The sequence below is a fragment of the Haliaeetus albicilla genome, chromosome 1 (genome assembly GCF_947461875.1).
Source record: "Haliaeetus albicilla chromosome 1, bHalAlb1.1, whole genome shotgun sequence".
Classification (NCBI taxonomy): Eukaryota; Metazoa; Chordata; class Aves; order Accipitriformes; family Accipitridae; genus Haliaeetus; species Haliaeetus albicilla.
The window spans coordinates 68251709-68277170 of record NC_091483.1 but is presented as its reverse complement, the minus strand read 5'-3'; the positions used below and the strand labels follow the sequence as shown (position 1 = coordinate 68277170).

Below are 25462 nucleotides of genomic sequence, written 5' to 3'. Positions count from 1 at the left end.
CACACAGCTGAACTCTGCCAGCTGCCAGCGGAGGGTGGCCCCAGCCACGCTTCTCACTGGAAACCATCCCTCGCCCAGGCTGCTCTGAGAACGGTACCGAGACGCAGTCTGGGAGAGAGCAAGGTGGCATGGGATAAATTGTCTGAGAAAACGTGCCAACAGCTCACCTGGGTGGATATTTATATGCCAGCTCTCAACTCGGTGCCATAGTTCTGTTTGGTTTACTAGCGGAAATGCAGCCAGAGAGACTTACGCCAAGAACATCGTGTACCTAATGACAGCTACGGGTCTGGTGACTGGGATGTCCGATTTGTTTTCCATGGTGAAGAGGAACTGAATTAATTGGACGGACCTACGTTTCTGGATCGGGAAGCCAAAATCTGTGGTCACTTGCAGATAGCACTGTCCATATATTACTGATGCATACGGACAGTATGCAGTGCTCCTGGTGCTGCTGGGGACAGTGCAGCTGCTATTTCCAGAGTGGCCACCATGTCCCCAGAAGCTCACAAGACATGGTGTCTGTCTCTGAAACTCTGACCACAACAACAATTACGATTTGGCTTTTTATACTTTATTTATTAAAAAAAAATAAATTACAATTTACATCTTCTTATGTGAGCAAGGCAATGTGAATTTCACTTCTGGCACACAGTTTGGGTAATTTTGCCTATGCTAACATCAATTTTCTTCAGGCAGTTCAGTGCTTTTAGAGAGCAAGGACAGACTTTGAACTTTTCTGCTAGTGTGATCACAGTAATGTATCCTCTATCTTCAAAACAGCTTTTTAATGTGTTCCAGCCAGGACTGAAAATATCACACAAGTCACAGAACAATCGTCAAATTCTCATTATCACCACTAGTGTCAGGAGAAGTCAGTTTTATGGGGAAGGAGTTACTGAGACCTCAAGATTCCTGTGGTGTTTTCTTTTTTTTTTTTTTTCCCTGAGAAAATAGCCTCCTGGTAGAGCATGCAGCATCCAGAAAGACCTTCCAATGGTTCCCTGAACTACTCTATGTCCCATCTATATAATAAGGAAACTAATAATTCCATAATTTGAAATGGGTGCTGTGAGGATACTTTCTGCTCTTGCCAAACACCAGTTATGTCTCAGTGAAATGGAAGCCACTGGGCTCAGTTTGGCAGTAATTCAGTAAAACGTAACAGCCTGTGATATACACAAAGTCTGACTGGATTCTCTGCTGATGCCTTATGTCCTTTAACACCACCTATTTATCAATCGGTGATGCTTTTATGAGTAATTTTGAGGTGTTCTGATACTATAAGAACTGAAAATTAAACTATCTAAACAATTACTACTTTTTACTGCATTTTTAAGAGACCCTTCTAATTTTTAAAATCATGTTCCAGAATATTGTCCTATTCAACACCAAAAGAAAGGACACAGAAAATTCTTTACCTCTATTTTTTTTCTTCTACAGCTAAATCAGAATTTTTCATGTCTTTAAAGATGGGACAGTATTTGCAGCTCTTGTGTGTCATCTCACACAGGAAGCCATTTATCACCAAGTTAAACTTCTATGCAAATCCCTTTTGACTTCCACAGCCTTTCTCTTTTGCGGCACAGATTGTTAAGTGTAATTATTATCAATTAAATAAGTAACAATTCAATTCAGTTTCTTATAGCAATTTATACTACAAGTGAAAAACTGTAACTTCCAATATTTAAGCAGATGAAGAGAAATAAACACATATTTTCAGTGGTTGAAATGGGTTGGTATATGCTAATACACCATATGACACTTTGGAGAGATGCACCAGCACTTCCCAGACTACTGGAATACTGGGATCTTTTTTCTCTATATTACTGTTCCTGTGTTTAGCAACACATAAATCCAATATCATCCTTTGACTAATACACATATTGCACAATACTATCTGAACAACCGAGTTTCTCAGCTTTTGATCATATTTTACAGGAAAGCTTCCTTGGTAACATTATTGATCCGAAGATCAGCTGAAAGGATCCAAATGCCTATCACCTGCTCTGATCAACACAACACATTCTTAGTAATCAGCTGCATTGTCTAAACCATCTAAAACACAGTCAGTCTGTGGCCGTATCCTGGTCACTGTGTTCAAGCCCAAACTTTGCATGTACTCACGCACAGCATCCAAGCATGTTTGAAAAACCTGTGCTTCTGATTCTCTGCATAATAATTTCCACACTTGCGTTTCCTATAGTTAAATAGCAATCCCTATCTGAGTCTGAACTAGATTCCAGAGTAGATAATATTAAGCTCCACAACCTTCCCCACTCCTAAAAATGGTAAATGAAAAAATCAAATCTCTGAAGTCTATGAAATGACATCATTCTTCCTTCCCTCTTCTGGCTGCAAACTTGTAAGCACCCAGATTTTTGTTTTCATAGCTTTCTGAAACAATTTCCTTTTTCCAAATGTATTTCAACACACAGTCCCGTGTGTCTACTATCCTTTCCCCTTCTGATACTTGGTTCAGTAGATGGTGCAAATGAACTGGCGTATACAGTATTTGCTTAATCCTATGCTCCTTTGAATTGCTGTTTTGAGACTAATGCAGCTACTTTCTTATTGTGAATTGTCTGCATTATGTCCTTGCCTATGTTGTTTGATTTATCTTGTTCTTCCCGAGTGGGTTCACTCTGGGAGCTGATGACAAAGAATCATACAGCTTGGAGAGCCCTTTAGTTAGCTCCACTGAAAGGTGGAAACTCTTGCTAAGAAATTTCCTGAAGTCTAAGATGACACAAGACATAAAGCACAGCCAACACCCAGAGCCAGAGACTTCCAATCATTAAAAATATTCTGAGACTGAATGGGAAAAGTATGAGATCATTATGGCATGAGTCAATTGATGAAGGCATGAGGATAAATTAATCTGCACTAACCAGCAAAGTTTTAGCAGGAATATGCTCTTTCAGACCCTTTGTTTTTAAGCTTTTAACTAGTTTTGCAGACTGCAAAAGAACCCTAGTCTCAGTGTTCTGGGAAGCAATACGGTATGTGCACCACAAAGTGGACATTAATGGTGTGGAGAACATGAAAAATGCTGGCAATATTTTTATATTCACTAGGTATGCCCCAGTTTCCCCAACCCTTCAGTAATCTGTGGCTAAGTGGAGAAATAAATTAAACTCTTCTCTTGTTGAGAAGCAAGACTGCAAGTATTTGTATCCAACGGTATAACCTGTGATTGAATGACCCATCAAATATTGAATAAGCTGCTACTTAGGAAAAATCTTGTTTCAGAGACAGTAGTACTAATTGACTTCTCTCCCTTCTCCCCTTCTTACAGAAAGCAAGGCCAGAAGAAATCATGTGGAAGCTTTAGGAAGGGACACAATCCAAAGGACACTTCACTAAGGCTGCTTTTTCTTAGGTGGCAATGCCAGCTAAAGCTGCACCATGCTGTCCCCACTGCTGTGTGAGCCCAGCTATTTGTGTGGCTGTACAGCAAACCAGCTGGGGGAATGCATCTGTCCAAAAAATAACCAATGGAATAGGCAGCATGTGGGCAAAAATGTGTGGCTGAAACTGGTGACGTGGGACAAATGCTGCTTAAGAAACTGGTACAGACGGCCAATCCATGCGTGGGTTTCTGAAAGCAATTGGAGAAAATTTTCTGCTTGGTGATAGACAAAGGCATTTTTAGGACTGTGTTCTGAGCCAGATCCTTGCTGGCTTGTTTAAGGAAAGCTATCTTACTTTAGCTCTAATTACTGCTGATTATCTCAGCTCCCCAGAAAGGGTAATTCTGGAGCAGAGACTGATAGTGCTGTGGAGGCTTGTGGCTCTCAGGTTCAGACTCAGAAAAGCTCTTGGGGATCACCCTTACTCCACTATGGCTGGGCTGCATAAGTAAGATGACATAAAAGCTGGGGACCAAATATCTTTGGCCAGAAGCCAGGACAGATGACAACAGATAGAACAACATTTAGTTCTATCTTGCATATTAATTTCTTTTTATCTGTATATGACTCTTCTAGTTTTCCCAGTAGCCAAATATGGTGAAGAGGATAAAGGGGTTTTCAGAAGAAATATTTTCCTGATGGAATTCCAAAGAATGGTCATTTGTCTGGCAGACTGAGCTAAAGCAGTTTTTATTCTTATTGTGATGGCAGCTGCCCCCGATCTGGTAGAGTAGCAGCACTGTGAATTCACCTTCTTCCAGGGTTTAGTATTATAGCACCATGTAAAGTATTAGGGACACGTAAACAGACCATGGATGTTCAGCCATTTAAGATTCAAGAGACTGTGTCAAAAGTATTCCCCGAGCCTTGATACTCTACAACCTTGTATGCTGTCTGATCCAGAGTTTAACACACCTCTTGGTTCATGCCAGGATGGGAAGAGGCTGCACCTGGGCACAGATCAGGTTAAATCTTTACTTTCCATGGCTTTGCTTCCCACGGTGATCTTTTTTAACCCTCAGGGCTCCCCCATACTTATTTGTTTAGTGCCAAGAAGGCAAATTAAAACAGGCTGGCCACGGGAAGAGCATGGGCATAGCTGAGGATGCACAAGCTCCTCTCCCAGTCACTGGTTTTTGCTGCGTGCACAACATTGCATCCACTCTGAGGAGGATCAAACCCATACACCGATACTGCTGACACCAGCGCAGTAGCAGGTTTGCATAGCCCCTTACGTCTGGCAGAGGAAAGCCCATCCTCTGGGCATGACCATGTCAAAAGATCATTTTGGGGGGGATTCCTGGAACCTTCCCTCATGCAGAAAGGTCAGCTTGTGTCTGGCTGCCAGGGCGGGCAGCACCCAGCTCCATTGAGTATTGGGGACAGCAGGCAGAGCCACAGTGTGCTGCTGCTTCACCCCGCCAGCACAGCAGGGCCCTTAGCCAGGAAGACCACTGTGCGTTTGTTATGAGATGCGTAAGAGGTCTAAATCAAACATTCAGGGAAGAATCTAAACCACAAATGCTCCCTACCATTTTATGCAGGGAGATCAAGCAACACTCTCCACTGCTGACAGAAGAAAAAATATATAGAAACTCTGTCACGATCTCTAGATAAGATTTTGAGGCACCTAACAGGGAAGAACTAAAAAGAAGCACCATTTTTTTTTTCCTTCTATTGACTATAAAACAGCCCAAGGTCACCAATAAGCAAAATGCAGGCTCAAAATACCAACTCCATGTGCAGGCTTGAAACAAAAGTTAAAATTATATCAAATCAACAATAACTCATTCCCATGGTGTTCCACCTGCCCTCATTAGGTTATACAGAACAAATGTCAAAGAGATAACATTCAGGAAAAAGGTGTTCTTCTGATAAGGAAAATAGCTTTGTAGCAGTTCCTTTGGGGGGAAATAAATAGTCTTCCTTCCCTCCTTTTAAAAACAGACCAGCTGATCTATTACTAGATTTGTGCAAAGTTTCACACAACAAGGTCCTTAAACTGCTGTTATACTCCATTTGTGTCTTGGTAAAATAACGTCATAAGGTCCCAAGATTATTATCTCACAGTGATTTCCAGATAAGACTTGCAGTTTACATGTACAAATATCTTTTTCCTAATTGCTAGCCCTGCAAACTCTTGCTTGGAGTTTGAAAGTCAAGCTGTGTTCCTTCTGTCTCATATATCACCACAATAAAACACTGCACTCAGCGCTTAACAATTCTGTTGTAAAGTGAGACTCAGAAAGGAGGAACCCCTCTAATCTTTGCAATCCGCATGACTTTGCAGCACTAACAAAAGAAATCAAAGAGTAAATTCTGACTTTACTTAGACAGGCACACAAGGACCAGAGGTATTCAAGGAGGAGCTGTCATTTTTTTTCAGGTTTTAGCCCTGTTTTGTGGACCCAGATACACACTTCCAAGTGTTACAGGTTCTCCACGGCATTCGGGAGCTGTCCTCACATCCTGGAATGTGTTGTGTGATGTACCAGTTGGGCACTTTGATGCTTGGCCATTACACGCCTGCCTCCAGTCTAGGCAGCTGGCCTCTTCCATAGAGGCAAGTAAAGGTATTTCTGTCACTACTAGAAGTGTATATGGGATGGGAGTAAAAAGAGACTGCCATTTCTCCTGCTAGCTGACAGAGCAAATTGTTATTATCAACTGTGATCCCAGTACGCAGCAGAACAATAGTAGCATTTTACTGTGACAGAAAGAATAGGTACACACAAGCATGCGTTTCTGTTAATATAGAAAAAAGGAATGAAATGGTGGTAAAGATAGCAAGCAAAAAATTAGGATAGCTGGTCTTCAAGCTCATTCTTCGTCTGTGACCGTGGTCATACCACTAAATGCAACAACAGAAAAAAAGGATGCAAAAGTACCTACGTTTAAGCATTCAACTCCAAGAGTATAAGCCGTGAAAGTCCTGCTGAGGCACCTATGTTTCACCTACCTTGGTTGAGGTGAGCCTGGCACATACTCAAACAATTCAGCATTCACAAAGTAGTGTGCTTAAGCCCCCTGAAGCCATAGCAAACCCAGTAAACTAAATGTGCCAGCGCCGTTCTCAGGCAGTGAGGCCAACTGGCAGGGAATGGCCCACCTTCATAATGTTAAGCATTCTCATGCACCAAGACCGGAGGCCACATACAAAGTGCCTTCCAGCAATGGACTCTATATTACACTCAACTCCTGAACTGTGCCCAGGAATTATTTGAGAGTCTGCAAAGCAGGCCAGGGACAGCTCTAAAAGAGTATAGACATTGCATTCAGGTACCTAAGAACATTGCTAGATGCTGTTTAATATACACAGATGGACATAACCTGAGGGTCTTGAACAGACAAATGAGCTCTAAGTCTGACAGACCTGGATGGCTTAAATAGATAGAAGTACAAGTTGAGTACATAGAAGAGCAACCACTGGCACCTTCACTCCAACCTGCTCTTCAGTGGCTCTTCAATAAAAAAGTGAATCCTGAGAGCAAAGAGTGGAGCATAGAAGTCCACACTCCCTATCCCCTGAGACAGTCTGGCTCCTTTTTGTCCTCTCTTTTCTGATCCAGGGAGCCATGCGCTCCTAGTTGCATTGTGGCCCAGCTTCAATAGGTTGCTCACAGCACATGCTATTTTTCCAGCCTGTTCACTGTGCATCAGCACATGAGGCTTTGAACTCCCTCGGGTTAAGGAGGACATTGACCCATACGTCAAGATTTCTGGGCAAGGGTTCTGGAACACCAGATAAAGCCAGGCATCACTTACCACCTCCAATATTGCGCTGTAAAAACGAACAAGAGAATGGCTGGCTGAAACTGGCATGGCACAGATGCCTGTGGTGTCCCAAGCAATGAACGCCAGTCAAAGGCGGCTGCAGGGAAGCCCCTAAGTCTGACTGTGGCTTTACATCCTTCTGAGCATCCTAAAGCTCCTCACTTATGCAATGGGTATAATGGCTTTTCTAACAATATTGCTAAAATAAAAAATTAAAAATTGCAAAAAGATCTGATACTATGATGGTGGGAGTGCAGGTAGATCTAGATTTTCAGAGTCCACAGAAAATATGAGAAGGCATAATAAAATTCATTATAGGAAATGGCTTTACTATGCTAGAACTTTCAGGCACATTTTCAGTGATGTCATGGACGTATATTTTAGTAAATGTACATGGATGAACTTTTTTGCCTTTTCATAATTATTTCTATTTTATAATAGCCACAAGAGCCTGCAGGCAATGCATTTTCTTGTACTTTTTGGATGGCTGAAATCATCTGGTTTTCCTGATGCTACGCAATTCATTCAAGGTGTTTAATACTGATAACCAACCACAGATGCACTCCCTGGACTTTCCCATCGCTTCAGTAACATGCTGCCTAAAATGGCCAACTAATATAGGGGTTTTTTTCAACTAAAACTGGGGAAAACACAGAATTTTATATTCATATAAAAATATCTATGTGATAAGCAAAAACAAAAAAAGTCATCATAGATTAATCCCTTTTAGCTTTTGTTTAATTTTTTTGAGCACTCCCAAGCGGGAGGTTGAATTGTTCATCACCAAAGGCGTTTTCTGCACAATCACAATTTCTGTGATATTCTATAGATTCATGCAGCCTTATTTATTAAAACACGGAGAGTTGAGTGTTATTAAATGCATGTTTCTGACAGCCCCTGCAGATAAGAATAAAGTAGCTAATGAGAAGAAAAACTGCCCATATTGCCTTATTCCCAAGGCACAGATCATCTTTAAGCTAGATCGCGATGACAAATAGTTGTTTTCACCTTTATATACATCTCCTTCCATGATTACACATATAGATGAATAGCTTTTTGGACTGTATCCATAACTAGCCTCAGACACTGTCTCAAGAATTTGATTCCAGCCTTACTATTAGGAAGCTGAGCAAAGATGAACTGTATTAATTGTTTGGGAAAGCATATGTTTATGTGCCTAAAAGAAATCAGGGTGAGCAAAATTTAAGCAGCTCACCTTTTAAAAGCTTTGTCAAAGCAAGCTTGAAGAATATTAAATGCATATACTTTTCCTCTAAGTTTTTTTTCCCTGTTTTGGCCTGATTTTTTTATAACTCAGTTTAATTCCACTGAAATCAACAACCCTCTTGCAGCTGATATCCTCTGAAGTTCTTTCTAATCTAATTCTTGTCCAGAAAGAAACTATAAAAGAACAAAACTTTGAACAATGAACTCAAACACTGGAAGTTAAAAATGTAAGCTCCCTTTAGGCTTGTGTGAGAATATAAATTAGGGGTAAAAGCTGGCATGATACATCCAACTCGAGAAGTACTAAGCAGGCACTTCCAAAGGCATTATCAAGGACCGATAACTGCCTTCATAGCAGGTGTCAAAAAAGGCTGCTTTCTTCTTTAATTTCACTTAAAGGAAATGGAGAGAAAAAAGCCTAAAATATCGTTCCAAACTAATCAGTGTTAAAAAAGTATTTTGTTTTATATTTTGACCCTTCCTACGATTTCTCTGGTTTCTATCCTCTTCAAGGAAATGGTCTTTAGCAGAATTTGGTGCAAGAAACGTGGGAGGACAGTGTAAGCAGAGAAGTGAGAGCATCTTCATAGAGAACATCCTTCTCAAGCCCCCTGGAGGGCTACACTGCTTTGGCTTATGTGGGTAGTTTTTGTTTCTGCTGCTTTTCCTCTTGCTTCCTGTATTTCTAATCCTTGCTGCAGTAGTCAGTGAAAAAGAAAAAGAAAGCTCTTGAAGCTTTTGTGGTCGGGGTTGTTTGGTTTTTTTTGTCTAGAAGGGAGGCAGCCTTTTCCCTCTAAACTGGGTTCATACTCAGAAGAATCTCGAGCAGTGCATGGCTGCTCCCTGTGGTCTCAGCAGGCCTGGGCTGATTAGCAGAGGCTTGGGAGCAAGCCTTGGAGGTCAGAATATGACAGTGTCCACATGTCTTTTGCTGCTGTGAAGTTCACCGGTTAATCTGACAGTGTTCGTACCTTGTATTTCTGAAGGTAATGAAATATATAAATACCACAGGAGAAGCTTTGCACCCACTTACGTCACTCTAGAGAAAGGCCACTGCTTTCTGAGATGTTATTCCAGTTTGTATACTTGTGTAATTGAAAGCAGAATTTTTCCTTACCATTTATTATAGCAATAGGAAGCTTACTTTAGGTAGCAAAGTGGCCCATAGTAGGAATCTAAATATTAAAATAAGACTACAGGAACCAACCTATCCTTATAATAAACTAGAAAGAATTTGAAGAAGCTGAGAAATAAAGAGACCAGATTATCTTCAACATACAATTAGCCACCAAGAAGGTGCACAAAGGAAACAAAAAGTGTCATGAATAAGATTTTGGTGGTAACATTGAAAGACCCCAAGAATATACATTTTGTTCTGAATAATTTTCCTTCTCCTTACACTATTAGCCATCATAATGAGCAAGCTGTATTTCATGTTCTGTTTCTTATTGCAATTATTTTCATGAAATTAATTAATTTTAAACATTACATTGTTCAAGGGCACTTAGCAATAGAATCTATGATATTCTCTCCTTTGTATGGCTGAACATTTCATCTCACACACGGGGAAAGAAAATTGGTAAGGCATCCAAGGATACACTGGAATACTACCACAATATTGGGAGAGTTATAAAAGACAGAGACGTGCTATTAAATAGACTATAGTATTTCAAATGACACCATAGCTCTAATACATCTTGTCAAAAGCTAATCAGTGGAAAGGTCCAGTGTAGTATTTAGAAGATTGAAACTTTACTTCCTTCCTTTGCATACCACTATCAGAAGATTATTCCATTTTATATTTCATTACTTTGATTGGGAAGTCTCTATAAAGAAACCTCTGCCTTCTTGTAGACTTGGGACCTACATTACACTGTGGTGTACAGAGTGGTAATACTCCTGATGAAGCTGGTGCAGCGAAGCAGCAGAGTGAGACAAGGTCTGCTCTGGAGAGTACTGTGATCTCCGCCTAATCACCAACACCATTTTGTTTAGACAGTGCTTATGTTTTCCTTGGAAGTTTTGATCCAGCATGGCTGGGTCCAATCCTGCTTTATAAATGAGATGCTATGAAATCTAGGCTAGGGAATAGTGCTGTGGGCTTTTTTTTCATGTGCCTCATACTTACTTTATGTAAAATCGTCTTATCTTGGGTAGAGATGGTGCACAGTCCTTTAATTAAATCAGCTCTAAGTTTTGCCTGAATGATTAATAAAATGAGAAAATTCTCTGTCTTGCTATGAAAGCTCTATTCTTTTGTATTCCTTCATTCTTTTCTATTCCTAACCCTTTCTTCAAATCAGATCCCCAAGGTGATATTTGTTCCTTTGGGCTCACCTAAGAACTATAATCTGTGGCTAAATCAAGTTAATTTTCTTTTGTCACAAAACTCCAAAACAAAACAACAAAAAAAAAGCAATAAAAATAACCATTTGTTGTTGTTGTTCATGAAGCATGGCATTTTCATGGCTAAAATTGCCCAAGGGAATGGAGAAATTAATTTCAATAAATTGGATTTTATGGGTATAAAAGACCTCTGAATAAATGAAAAACTATGAGATGACATTTGGATCAAAGGAGATATACCCATTGACTTTAATGGATGTTGAACTAGATCTTTGATTAACAAACTGCCTTATTATGAAGTAACGTTGAGGAAGCAACACCTACTGGAAAAGGTAACAAGACACAGGATTAAGGAAGTGATTTGGCATACGGAGGAATATTCAATATAGCAGAGTTTTCTAGCTGTGCAGAGCACAACACCGGAAACGACACAATTCAAATAGAAACCCATGTTAGCATTTTGATAATGTCTTCTGCGTCCACTCTGCTCACAAGCCTCATGTATGCATCAGCACACGTCTGGTTCAGCACCTTTGCTCATCGGCACTGCCTGTAGATTCTCCATGTTACATCCTATAGGTCTACCTTAGGCAGGGTAAACACAAAATCATGGGCTTCTCTTTATTAATTTGACACACCTGTTGATATTTCCTTTAACATGAACAGAAGATATCCTTACAAATCAAAAGCAATGCACAGATTTGCACATTAATGACCACCAGATAGACACTGATATTCATATATGTGTACATACAGCAGTGAAAAAGTTTACTGAAGTTTTCTAAAAGGTTAGTACAAATGGAAAATATTTGCAATTAATCAGTAAATTACTAAACAGTATGGTTCATAAGGTACCTACAAAAATGTGCGTTCCATTTATATCCACAGGTATGTATATATAGATAGAATTTTGTTTCTCACTCAGAACAAATGCAATAAATCAACCTTTTCTCTTTCTGCTTGTTTTGTTTTCAGTTCAAGTTTTGTAAATTATGGTAATCTGGTATAAGCAAGAGTCTGCTCTAAATTGTACTGTTGAAAGTCAGTAGCCATTCTACTGAAGTGAATAAATTTATAGCAGTGTGAGGTCATAATAGGTCAGACACAACCGCTATAATGTTGTCAGATCCAGAAGTAAGAAAGGGAAATTTACAGCTTAGGATCTGTAGGATTCCCCAGCACTTTCTTGTCTTCTTCTTTCAGTGCTGGCAAATTTGGGGATGAGGTCCAACTTCAAGACAGATACCAGTCAATATGAATCCATACTGCTGCTCTCTTCCTTGCCCAGCACAAGCAGTACTCAGGGAGCTCTTAAGGATGGTCATCAGTTGGGTGGAAAGGACTAGATAAGTTTTTTTATTAGATCAGTCTCCTGACCCAGCTCTGACAGTGCTTGCACCAGTCAGCACAAGGGAGGTGACTGGAAGACAAAGTTAGCTTTGCGTGTGCTGGTCTCCAAAACCCACAGAAACCCAGGACTGTTATTCACTTTTGAAATGCTCGCTCTGTTTTACTGTTTAGAGTCAAGTTTTGGGTTTTAGGGTTTCCGTTGTGAATATAAAATGGCTAGATTACAGAAGTAAAAGTGGGAGTATACAGACAGACTGAATGAAAAAGTGGGGAGGCACCCTCCATACAGACAAGGATCAGGGCATCACACAAGAAAGATGAGAACTTTTCAGGAACATCCTAGAAATAGGATCAAACTCAAGAGCCCAAAGCAAACCTCCAACATATGTAGACACTGAAGAGCCAAATTTGAGATGCATCAAAGAAGATCTCTCCAGCAGAGACAGGTAAGCAGTAATGCCGTTCTACCTATAGAAAGAGTGGCAGAGGAAGGGGAAGGGACAAACGCTAACCAGTAAAGTTAACTACGTATAGAAAATTATTTTAAAACATTATATGACCTCGTTGCTTGTGATATCACAATAAACAGACTCATGAAACAATCTTTCTGAAGATTAAAAACATGGCGGGGAGGGGTGGTGGTGGTGGTGGTATAGGATTCTCTTTCCAAATCAAGAGCAGACCATAGGGCTGCCATAAGCTTTCCACAATGAATACTTCAGGTTCTAAAATAACTGCTTCCAAGAACAAAGATTTGAACCACCAGCTTTGCATTAAAGCCTATTTCTTGACCTCTTCTGAGCACCTACCCCTCCCTGCATAACAATTTGCACCAAACACCCATGGATATTCAATATTAAACAACTAATTAAAATTTTCGCTGTTTTCATTGCTTTGAACAAGAAGCTGGTTTGGGCGTTTTCAGGTCTTCATACAAATCCTACCTCTGCAGCTCTCATTCCTAAACTTAATTAATAGTTATTATTATTTATGACTGCACTGCATACTAGTCCAAGCTTTAATTTGGTCTTCTAAAAAAGAGAGCCTGTGGCTGTGTTCATGGACTTTTTTCTTCATCTTTTTTCTTTTCTGAAATTACATTATTAGTTCAAATCTTGTAGCTTGTTTTTATATGGCTAGTGCTTTGTCTTTGTCTCTCTTTTTCTCCCTTTTACCCTTCTGACTTTTTTATTTTTAAACTGCTCTAACCTAACTTCATTCCGATTTCTTACTCATGGATGCTTCAAGGACTCACATCGCTGATTATCATCCTTCCATTCTCATTAGTCCAGACCTTAATTTTATCTCAAAGGTCATATGGTCTGTATGTCCAGTGGGCACAGTAGCTTGCTTGTGTTCATACATAATATATCCTTCTCCTTAACTGATACTCATGAGCCTGGTAGAGCCCTTTGTGTGAAGACTGGCCATTACCGTCTCCAGAATACCAGTAAAATTTGCCATTTCTGCTAAAATCCCAATTTGTTCTCTAACCATTTGCACTCTGTTCCCATTCCCCATTTTTCACTGACTTCTAAAATTCCTCTAGCCACAGACACTAAAATCTGTTTCTGAGCCACGGGAAGCAGAAGTGGTCACTACTGCACCAGCTCACTGTACCCTCCAAAGTCTGGTTTAAAATTGCCATCTGATTTTTTTAAATGCTATTGGGCTTGCTCCATCTTTTTTTGCTTCTCATGTGCCACAATTTTCCCATCTATAAACCGCTTCAGTTGTTCTAATAAAATGCTTAGAGATCAATGGACGAAAAGCACACCACTATCATTGTTAAGAATATGAATGTTATCTTTCCAACCCATGTCCTATTCAGAGGTTGCTTCAGATTCTGTTTTCCCTTCAGAACATTTCTAAGTTGGTGCTTCATTCTCTACTTGTCACGTCTTGTGCAACTCTCCCACCCCTGCTCCTTTGTCCCACCCACTTCATCCTGACCACTTCTTTTTTAAAAAAATTTGCTGTATTGTTTTTTCTGATCTTTCCTACTTATGACGGAATAACTCTTGATGTAAATATTCTGTGATGTTGTGTCTTTATTAAAAAAGTGGAAAGCTAACATTTGACTGTATGAGCTGTTGCAAAGAATACATTTATTCTCATTTATTATTCTGAAAGTAACATGTAACACTGTCTATAAAGCATTAGATGCATAAAAGAGAGGAACAGAAACCACTGTGATCATTACTAAAATAAATGCTAAGAAATTACATTACCAGAAAACCTTGGCAGAATCAGCTAATTATAGTTGGCACAGATAGATGACGGATAGCCAGCTATAGTCATCTGAATCCTTCTGTGAGAAGCCTCTGATTTTGACTGCATTTTCCTAGGGAGAGCTGCCCCAAGCTGCATTGGTTTAGGTTGAAGAATTCCATCATTTACAGGAGTAAAGTCTACAAAATGTTGTGTCTGCTTTCAGCATCTCCAATTCCAAGGATCCTTTAAAATTTTGACACTTTTCATAGGGAAAGATCCAGAATAGTTAAATGATCCAAACCTCCTCCTTTGCGTGCTTGTGAACCCTTACCGGAACTTCTTATTCATATCCATTAGGATACAGCATCTCTCTACATGATCACATACTCTGTTTCCCTAGCACCCCCATTCAGTGCACAGCACAAAGTAAATGAAGTTCCTGCATGTAGAACTTCATTCGTGTCTACTGAAGACATGGAAACACGGCAGAAACATGAAGCAGGGACTGCAGAACAAGAAAGGATGAGCTTAGAGTGACCCCATGCCGCTTTCAAAAACTGCCCCTGTCCCCAGGCTCTACTATGGTCCTAAGTCACAGAAAAAGCATTTTCACCATTGTGTTCCCAGAAACACCATCTGCTCCTTCTTCAACTATATAGCTAGCCTGAGACAACAGACAGCATCCAATGGCAATAGTTCTGTTATTAGTACATGGGGTGAGATGAAATTCCAAAATTTCAAAAGAAAATCAGGCCCCTGCTTTCTCAGAATGGCCACCTCCCCTTAGCTGACTCCTCAGAGTGCCCCGGTGCTCAGCTGCCTGCCTCAGTGCCACACGCGCGCACTGGGAATGACACAATGCCTCTCCAGCTGGTAGGTGCTTTGCAGCCATTAACGTTTGCAGTTGAGATACTAGAATGACGCTGCAGAAGAGCCTACAAGGAAATGAGTAGCACTGCAGGACTTGCTGCTGTGTGAGGGGTAGTCATCCCATGCGCTGCATGCACTGGGGAGTCTGTGGGAAGCACAATGCATGATGATGTAGTTAGAAGATGATGACATAATGTAACTCACAAAGGGAAACGAATTCGTGTTGCATGGGTGACTATAAATACAGCATTTCTTTTCCCCGAGTGCCTGACTTTGCATCCTTAAGACGCTTGCGTGTAATCTTTCTCCTTCTTCACTGAAGATACACAAACAGCTGTTAAATATTGACCAGATAGCTGCCACACACTGTTACATATTAGAAGCAAAATAGCCCCCAAATGATTTGAGTTCATATCCTTTCCATGCATGAAACCGTATTTAGAAAAGCAAATTTCCCTGCACATTAAAGGAAGCTGTTGCATGCGTGTCTATTTTGCATGTGCAAAAGAAAATTTTGCATACACAATGGGTATACACACAAATGGCTTTTGATTACAATGTAAGTACTACCATTAGAAAATTGTGTCCCATTAAATAATTCATGTTATCCTCCTAGCAGAAGAAATCCTAAAGTGTCTAGTGAGGAACTAAATTAGTGAAAGTGGGGATTCAGAAAATATTGTCCTCTGTGTTGCAATAGTAACACTTCATTATTGGTTTATACAGAAAACAAAAAAATTGGACAATTTGTAGCTCAGATAAGCCTTGGTTAATATAGCCATACAGGATGTAAGGGGAAATGGGAGTGTGCATTCCCCTGCCTAGATACCTCTCCTGACGCAGAGAGGGAGGGCTCTGCCACGCTAATGCTCTGCAAAGGGCAGATGCAGATTCGGCTCCATTAAGGCCAATAAACTGGCTACCAGAGCAGACCACAGCCTGGGCAGGATGCAATAGCTACACCTGGGGAAGAGCTCTGAGAAATCACTCCAACCCAGCCAGTGTAAGAAAGCAAAGACAAATTTTGAAATCCAGCTGGGCAAGACACAACTCTATTTCAAGGCTCAGGCTGGGTAATCCTGCCTAATTGATAGTAGGGGCTGGCTTTTTTATAATGTCAGAAATTTTGAGAGAATAAATCATTTTATAGAAGGTAGCAAGAAACATTTAAGCTCCAAATTGTGAAAAGTGCTGCTGGTATAAAGCTACTGTTTTTAGAGTGCATTCAAATCCATTACGCATTGAAGATCTAAATAAAATAGCTGAGCAACTAGAAAATTACATAGAAAAAAAATAAGGTAATGTGTGGGGACTAAATTATTGTAGCTTGGTGGAAACTGTTCTTCTGAGTGTTATCTCCATCTTCAAACTCTGTACAGGATTCCTGTTTGTTCCTGGACTCGTACCGACTGAGACTAGGATATAGGTCTTGGCCTTATTATCTGATAGTTTGTAATATCTACTACTTGATGACTTGATGAGAAATTACATTTTAAAAAGCTTGATATTAATTTAAAACCTACAAGGTTTTGCTCATTATTTCTGAGACAGCCTATTCAACTCCTAGTCAGCAGCTACAGCAAAGTATGCTGACCCCATTGATGAGGTAATCAATTATGCTGGAACAAAACAAACTAGTAACTAGAAGGAAAGGAAGCCTATGGTTTTCTACAGAGCCAGAGAAAACAGAGAGAAAGAGCATTTGGCAAATGGCGCAGGACAAAACACTTCATTTCCACGTTCCAAGAAGATATATTTTAAATTTGTATTAAATATGATTTACAAAATCAATGCTCTTCTATGCTGGACAGCTTTACTCGGAGCGAATGAAGACAAACCAGGGCATGCATCCAAAGCTGTGGCTCTACAGGCATGTGGCACTCCGGAACAGAGGTTTACATGCCAGCAACTGCAATTATCCCAACTAGCAATGATTTAGCATTCTGTGATGTCTAGAGCGTAAAAAACACAGGCTATACCTTTATATCACATCCATCTGAAGTCCAGGTTTAAATTCTGCCTTTAAAGAGACTGCAGCACAGCTTGCTGCTGTGTGCACGTTGGAGAATAAAAATGATTAATTCTGCCCATCAGTGAAGTTTTCGCTTATGAGTATCACAAGCCTTTGCTGTGTGCAGCAGAAAAAAAATGAAAATCATTTTTATGCTTAGTTTCAAGTCCTTATTCAAAACCACGTAACAATGCTAATTACTAAATACTAGGAAGACTGAATAAAATATCATAAAACGCTGACTTAAAAAAAAGAGCCACAAAACAAAACACCTTAAACCTAAGCACATTTACCACATTTTTAGTGCATGATTTTACAATCCTGAGTTCAGAAAAGATTTCCATGTTAGAATTAACAGAAGAAAGTAATTGGGAAAGAAGTAAATCAAAATGGAAATGTATCATGTAATACGAGCTCCCATGATGAGCTGAACATCTGAAAAAAAGAGCAGAATGATCAATTCCTCACCGCAAGAAAGAGACGCAAAGATTGGCTTGGGAAAAAAAAGATTTCCTTTTGGAATCACCACAGCAGGAGCTAGAGGAAGCTTTGCACCCAGAGACCTAATGTTGTCTGTTAAGCTAACAAAACTAGTCTGGAAGAAGAAAAAAGTAAGACTTCATCTTTTCATCCCCTTCCACTTCACTGCTCATCTCCCTAGTGCTTATCTTGATCCCAGTTTTCTTTTTCTGAGGATTTTTTTCTCCCTCCCCCCTTCCTTTCTTGCTTTTTTTTTTGATGCTGACGGGGGGAACAGCATGGGTGCCTGATGCCAGCTGTGTCCTTACAGGGACCCTGCCTCTCTCATTTGCATTGTCACATTCAGCAATTACAGAATATACCACAAAGGACCCAGAAGGCGTCGGTGATAGAGATAGCTCTGCAAATTCAGCATGGCCCTCTGAGTCTCACGGAGGACAGGTACCGAGTACTGCAGTTGGTGTGGGCCAGCCCAAGTGCTTGCTGGCGCGTCCGGTCACGCTAAGGGGATCAAAGACCTCAAAAGCGGGGCGATGCCTTGTGCCACAGGACGATTTGGAAAGAAAACATGGAAATTGCCTACCTAAGCCAGTCGCTTGCTGCCCAGTATGCCACAAGGGTGTAATGCAAAACTTGGCGTGACTGAGGAAGAATCCCCATGGGGATTTCTGGAGAACATGCTCTAGGATGCCTCACCACAAGACAATGACCACGTGGCTAGAGGGATGTTGCCAAAGCACAACGGTTGCTCTCTGTACCAAACCACAGACTAAACTAACCATGAGAATACAATATGTACAACATAGACATATTATTCTTGAAGTTATACATGGAAAAATTCTAATGCAATGTATTATTCCTCTGAGGTTTCATCCCATATTCTTCTTTCAGTTTTGTTACAGCAGACCTGCCCTGCACAACGCAGACTATAATTTGAAGAGTAACTTTTACAGTAACACCACATAAGCAACAACCAGCATTGGCTTACCATATTGGGAGAGTAAGTACAACTACAGGCTGTCTATAAGCTGTGGATATAGAGTGAGAGAGATCTCACCACACGTCTCAGTCCTGCACACTGTCCCCCCTGGAGTTCAAAACACTCTGGGTATAGTACTCCATCCATAGGGAAGGTATTACAAGGTTCATAGACCTGAATGAAGTGCAGCTACAATATAGACTCTCACGTACAGCTCTACGTTAGGCTGAAAATAACTGCGTTTTCTAGTGTTCTTGTTATCTTAAAAAAGCATCTTGAATAATTACTCACACAATTAAAAGGAATAATATCAGATATTCTTGGCCAAGTTAGCTTGGTGTATCATTGAGCAATTTGCCTCATTTTATCTACTAATGGCATGTCTAAAAATAAGAAAAATCTGAATTTTAACCTTGAAATATGAACTCTACAAACCCGTATTTCAGTGTATGCATTGCAAGCCCACACCAGGGAATACTTTCAAAAATAAAAATAAACTTCCAAACTTTGAATGCACTTTAAGGGTCAAAAAGCAATGGGAACAAATGCATTATTTAATCATAAAAAACACACTCAATTCAGTGCAAGGCTGAGGAGGGAGCTCAGGCTCCCAGAGGCAAGTGAAGTGAGGACTGTTTTGAGGGACTGCTGCAAAAAGAGCTGGAGCTGAGCTTTCTCTCAGCCCTGACTCTGCCTGGGAGAGGCGGGGAGGTCGAAAAGCTGGAGAAGACAGGCAGCTCTTAATAAGAATGAGCTGCCATTTTCTCAGGAACAGTGAAGGAGAGAGGAAAAATGGTGGTGAACTTCTTGCTTACAAAAAATAAAGCCATTAGTCAAAACTGAGAAGACAGACTGTTAAAAACAGGGGGTACTCATACATCGCTTCAACTCCATGATAAAATTCTTATCCTTTTTAATGTCACATTGTTAGCAGCTACACCTTTATTACAGTCTCTCCTTCACCCTCATTAAGGGTTAGGGCCATTTCTTACCTGACCAACACGGACTCTGTTCTCATTACCTTCACTCAAAGCTAACAGTAACTTTTAAAAAATCCTCACAATAATCATCAGCGATGGTACGCTTACCCTGAGGTAGTTGAGGGTGAAGTTTGTCAGACCCATTCGAGTGATGTTTTTGGACAGCTGCTCCAGCACCTGAGGGTCTTGTGCCTAAACAACAGAGGAAAAGAAGAATTTTCATTTTGCTTTTTGTCTGTTTGTTTTTCTCTATGTGCTTGGTGGAATGCAGGGAGGGTTCTCTGAAAAGAGGTGCCGCTCCTATGGAAAAATTACACATTGATGCTAAATTTATGTAATAAGCTACAGAGTTCTGTTTGCATAGGAAAATGTATGTGTTATGAAATTGGAGCAGAATAAAGACTGTTTTCCAATATCTTCCTTCTCTCCCTGCCCATTCAAAAGATAGATCTAGGAGGTCCGGTCATGCACAGGGGTGCAAGCGAGCAGGGCCCCACCAAAGAGCTTCCTGAGGGATCACAGTACGCTTTGAGCCTTCCATTTGTTGGCTGGAAGTCCCAGGAGACTAAGCAGATAAGGGCAGGAATAAAGAAGGTATCACTTTCTTTTTGTGGCTAAGAAACTGAAGCAGAGAGAACTCATCAAGGCACCTTCAGCAGAGCTGATCACATAAGTGGCATTAAGCACAGGCTGGAGAACCCTTCTGGTCTAAGTTATTTTCCCAGAATTAAACAGGAAAAATACAAGTACAGTCCTTCTCTGACCCTAGCCGGGAGCTTTACCTGTGAGACCAGCCTCCTCTTTAAAATGAGATCAATCTCATTACTAAAATTAATACCTACTGGTTGCTGGCTAACCTGCTTCCACTCTCTTTGAATTGCAGCAGCCCCCTAAATACATAATGTCACTCACGCCCATCCTTGTTGCCCCTTAATGGGATACTGTTGAAGAGTTCAGAAGATCAGCCCTCTAAAATAAAAGATAAACCTGAGACAGAAATGGTAGGGTAGGTTTTCAAAGGTATTTTCTAGAGGCCTGTAATAGTATTTTCAAAAAAGTCCAGGGTTCTTCAGTTATTTAAAACTCCTCACTAAGGATATATCTTTATCTATGGATATCTAAGTAAGTAACTTGATGACAAAATACAGGCACATATTTGGGCCTGTGTTCTTACCCTCTGTAAAACCTTAGTCCTGCAATTAATTTTGTATATGGAGCACTACTAGTCAGAATGCTTCTACAGTGCAGAACTGAAAGTGGCAATAAGACTCTGTCTTTTGTTTCTCCACAATGATTTACCTTATAATATTTTGACTTCAATGTGTAGAATATTTAATATTTTAATGTTCTATTGTGTGTGTTTTCACTCAATTACAAAAGAAAAGTCTTGAAATGTGGAAAAAAGGAAGATCTGGATTAAAATTCTAAAGGTTGCTATGTTAATATATGGCATTTTTTTCTGTCTCATGGAAAGGTAACATTAGTTTTCTTCATTTAAAGACTAAATATAATTTGTACCTACAATGTTGAATTTTCACTTATTTTAGTGTAGTTTGTACCAACAAGAACAGATTTTGGGCCCAAATCATACAGACCACCAAATGGGATTAAAAAAGAAAACTATGTGCTAAAACAAAATGAAAACATAGCAACAGTGGCAACAATAGAGCACTGAGAAACAAGGGAGTGATGAAAGAACTTGTAAATGGACGCAGTTGCAGGCAAAACAAAATATTTATAGTTAATTGCCTTGGGTGTGAAATTTGCTGGAGTTCTTCATAAACCTAATCTCATCTCTTTGCATTAGGTCAAGTGAAAAAAGGATTACTTACATGCATGGCTAGAATGCTGCGTGGGACTAATTCTCTGTACTGTCTAATAGTAAAGTGCCATGTTTTTATTCTCATAAGATCATCAAAAGTAAACTCCAAGATAAGACGTCCTTCTGTGCATACCTAGAATACATAAAATGCATGAAATAAATTCCCAGGAATTTTGTTTTAAATGGTATTGTATCATCGATTAAACAACATTCAAAAATATCAGAGCAGTATTCTATTGTTCATCTCTGCTAGATTAATTGTTTTTCGTTCTCTGGGGAGAAAAAGCGAATGTGGGAAAATGACTTCATAGGCCTTACCATGGAGACAGTAACTTATAATACTATAGATTTTATAGCATTTTACAAACATAGAATATTGTGTGCGCTAAATCTTATTTATTGCATCAATTCTCTTCCCCTCACAGTTTGCTACTGCTAATTAATGACTGAACCTTGCAGCGGAGGTGGCTGTGGTGCAACTGCTCGCATTTGATGTCAAGTTGCTGAACCAGTCATTCCCAACCTGTTTTACGTTGCCCTTTCCTTACAATAGCTTGGCATATAAACTTTCCTTTCATGTCCAGCTGGAGTACACAGTGCTCTGAATGGCCAAACCTGATTTTTTTCCTTCTTGTCTTTTCCAAGTGTTCTTGTCTTTTCCAGGCATTTTATCCCATTTTTATTTTTCTTTCATTTTTTATCTACTTTTATTAATCCCCCCTTCCAAGGAAAGCCAGATGGGGTGTCTGCCGTCGGGCTGCATGAGCTGCATTGCTACGGCAGGTTTGAGAGCCAGGGGAACAGAGGAGAGGTTGCAGTCATGGACAGTGGAGCTGCTTCCACAGAAAGTGGCTCATACAGCTTTGTGAGGGGTCTTCCCTAGGAAAGGAGAGGAAAGATGGGAGGAATAAATGCAGCAAGTGGGTACTACCTGGAAATGAAAAATAAAATGAATTACTGGGGACTTTTAAACAACTGTCCACAACTTTATGTGGAAAACCCGCTGTGCTGTGGTCTTCTTTAAGGTGCAAAATATACGCTCAGAATGGTATCTTGACTAGGAGTACCATGAAGTACTGTAAATGATGCCTGATCTGAAAATTAACTACATCTGTCATTGATTTTTTTTTAAATTGGATGTTTAGACTTACAACTGCTGTTCAAAGTAAACTTGCAAGTGCAGGGTACAGAGATATTGTGGAAAAAGGGTGTAACAGCTTTCAAAAGAAAGAGTTTCTGCAACTTTAATTTTAATAGAACTAATATGTGATCGAACAACTAGCCATCCTAGATTCAGTTGAGTCTGCTGAGCCTTTTTACAACTCAGACTTGGCTAGCTCCCACTTGGGCAATGTGTGGCTTTTCTGGTTAACAATTCACTTAACATCATCATAGTTTTTCCTCCCGGCTGTTTCTGCAAAAACACACAGGTAATTTTAACAGGCATACTATATAGACAAATTACTGCAGACCTATGAAGGAGAATCTTGCAACAGGTTCTCATCTGCCCTTTTCAACACACCTTTGTGATGCCTTCAAATTTTTAATGTGGCTTATTTTGTCATTTGACCTTGATTCTGATTTTTCACACCACTTGCACTATGATGAGAAATTACACAGGGGTACACATGCACACACATAAGGATTCAAACAAGAAGAAAAACCTTTTAAATTAATGTTACAGTGTTGAGGCCAAAGATCCTGATTACTGGCCAGTTAACATGAAAATACTTCAGGTTTAAAGTATTTTTTTATAATAATACCTGTGGCTTCTCAAATGTTTCTTCTCCTAAGCTCAAAACCTCACAGCTCTTAACAGATTGATTTTATGCACTGGCATTAACAAATTTTAATAGAAAAACTGAAACACATTCCTCATATCACAGTGGTAAAAATTTATACATCTTATAAAGGAATTTAATTTCCTTATATAGAGCAGAATTTTACGCATTGCTTTTAATCAATAAAATTGGTGCAGTTCTTATTTTAAATGGGTCTTTTTTTCTTTTTTTTTCCCTAAAGCTGCCTTTTACATAGAATCCAAAAAATCAAAAGGGTCTCCAATTAAGAAAACATTTTCTGTTGTGCTGAATTCATGTTACCGTACTGTGAGCTCTGACATTTTGTTTCTGTGGTAACCAAAATCAGCTGATTAGTTGGCATGGCAACAGAAAAGATGTAATCCCAGCAGACACACTCTAATCAATGCCCCCAGCACAGATGGTCTCCGGAGGATCAACAAGAAAGAGGCTGGCAGGCATTCAGTATATCACGTGGTTGCTCTAGACTAGGCCAGGAAAAAACTAAAAAAGAACATTTCTCAAACTAACCAATAGGTTTTTAACCCCTTCACTGCACTTATTAATTGTAGGAAATTTAACTGCTTGCACCTATGAAAACCAACTTTGGTCCTGTGCCTTATTGCGCAGAGTCTCACTCTCCTAACACTGGGCATCTTTTAGAAGTCTTCCCCTTTTATTAACTACCATTTCTCAAACGTGAGTTGTTGCTTGCAAAGAAACCTAAAGCTCATACAAATGTGGGAAATGCCTGAGACTGTTAGTAAGGATTAAAATCACTGAGTTTCACGGGCTTCGCCTATAAAATCCAGCTGGTGGCCCCACTGCTGGGCGCAGGAAGAGAACGGTTCAAACACGGGGTGATCACTGCTCTCGTGGTGAAGGCAAAGCTCGCCTCTGCCAATCTATTGGGAAATATAAACATTGCTAACTGCACAAAAACAGTTTGCCCACACATAAAGTTGGAGTGTTGGTGACCACAGTGAAAACAGAGACTTAGGAGGACTCCTAAAGCTTTCCTTTACCTGGAGAAAAAAATGAAGCATCTGCCAGGTAAACAAAGATGGTAGTCAGGGCTTCAGTCTCTTCTCTTACCACATTTAATTCATGCCATTGAACTTCTGTATTAAATTCTTTATAGTATTTATTTATACCTTGATAAAACAATTTTGTGTGACACTTTACAAGGACCTCTTGCCCTCCAAAGAGAAGCTGGACTATTCATATTCTTATTGTTAGGCATGTTCTAGCCATATTTGTTTAAAAAAAAAATTGGAAATGCCATTTCATATATTCATCCAATACTGCAGTATGCAGTGAGTTGCTCTAAAATGTTGAAATGAATAAAATGCAGCTGTGGATTCCTGGTTCAATACATGATGAGAACTGTTTCAGCCCATTCTATTAGAAGTTAGTGAATTTGCAGCTTAGAAGTTGTCTGGAAACTGAAAGAGCTATTAACAAATATTTTTGCATGAAAACCCCCTCTGTGGTAGTTTCACTGGGTCAAATTCAGACACGATCTAAGGAGCTACGCAGTCTATTGGAGCGCTGCTTTATATGGGAGGTCTGCTTTGTTCCACCACCGATGCTGTGACAGTAGGCGTTTACCTTTGGGTACAAGATCTCTGCCCTCAGGATCTCTGCTAGAAGTTACACACGCACAGCTGAGACAACATTCGGCTCTAACCTGTTTCTGAGAGAGTGATATATTCTCTTCTCCCTTATTCCAGCAACTACCGGTTTATTTCAAATTTGCTCTTACTAACACAGTCATATTTTAAACCTACAGCCATTAACCCCCCCGAATTTTTCTCCTAGAATCCAAATCACATCCCCACCTGAACTTTTTTACTGGGATACAGAGGTTTCTATCGGAATCTGCCACGGAAACATCAGGGCTGAAGCAGGCCGTGCGCTGCCAGGGCTGCAGCAGACGGAGAGGCTCACTGCGCACAAGAGGATGGTGCTAGGGGAGGCGGCTGTGGTCCCCCGCACTCGAGGCGTGCGCCCAGCCCGGTCCCTGCGGCTAGTCTGCTGCGACTTGCTGGATACTAGCCTCCTTTCCAAAGCAACAACGCTGTAATGTGCTGCCATGATAAGTCAAATACACTAACTGAACTGAGAAAAGCGTGTTGTATTTTCTGATTCCAAAAAAACCTCCCTTTTATTTGCTATTGCATTAAAGCTAGCACAA

At 40.1% G+C, this 25462-nt stretch overlaps 1 protein-coding gene across 21 annotated transcripts in view; it reads right to left on the bottom strand.

Moving 5' to 3' along the window:
• Positions 1-25462, bottom strand: part of LDB2 (LIM domain binding 2) — a 221526-nt gene that overhangs the window by 26505 nt on the left and 169559 nt on the right. For all 21 annotated transcript variants that reach the window (XM_069793057.1, XM_069793061.1, XM_069793056.1 and 18 more), the window contains 2 exons: positions 21477-21599; positions 19753-19836 (listed from right to left, as the gene is read on the bottom strand). In XM_069793057.1, the coding sequence (XP_069649158.1) occupies positions 19753-19836; positions 21477-21599 (207 nt within the window). The remainder of the gene's footprint in view (positions 1-19752; positions 19837-21476; positions 21600-25462) is intronic.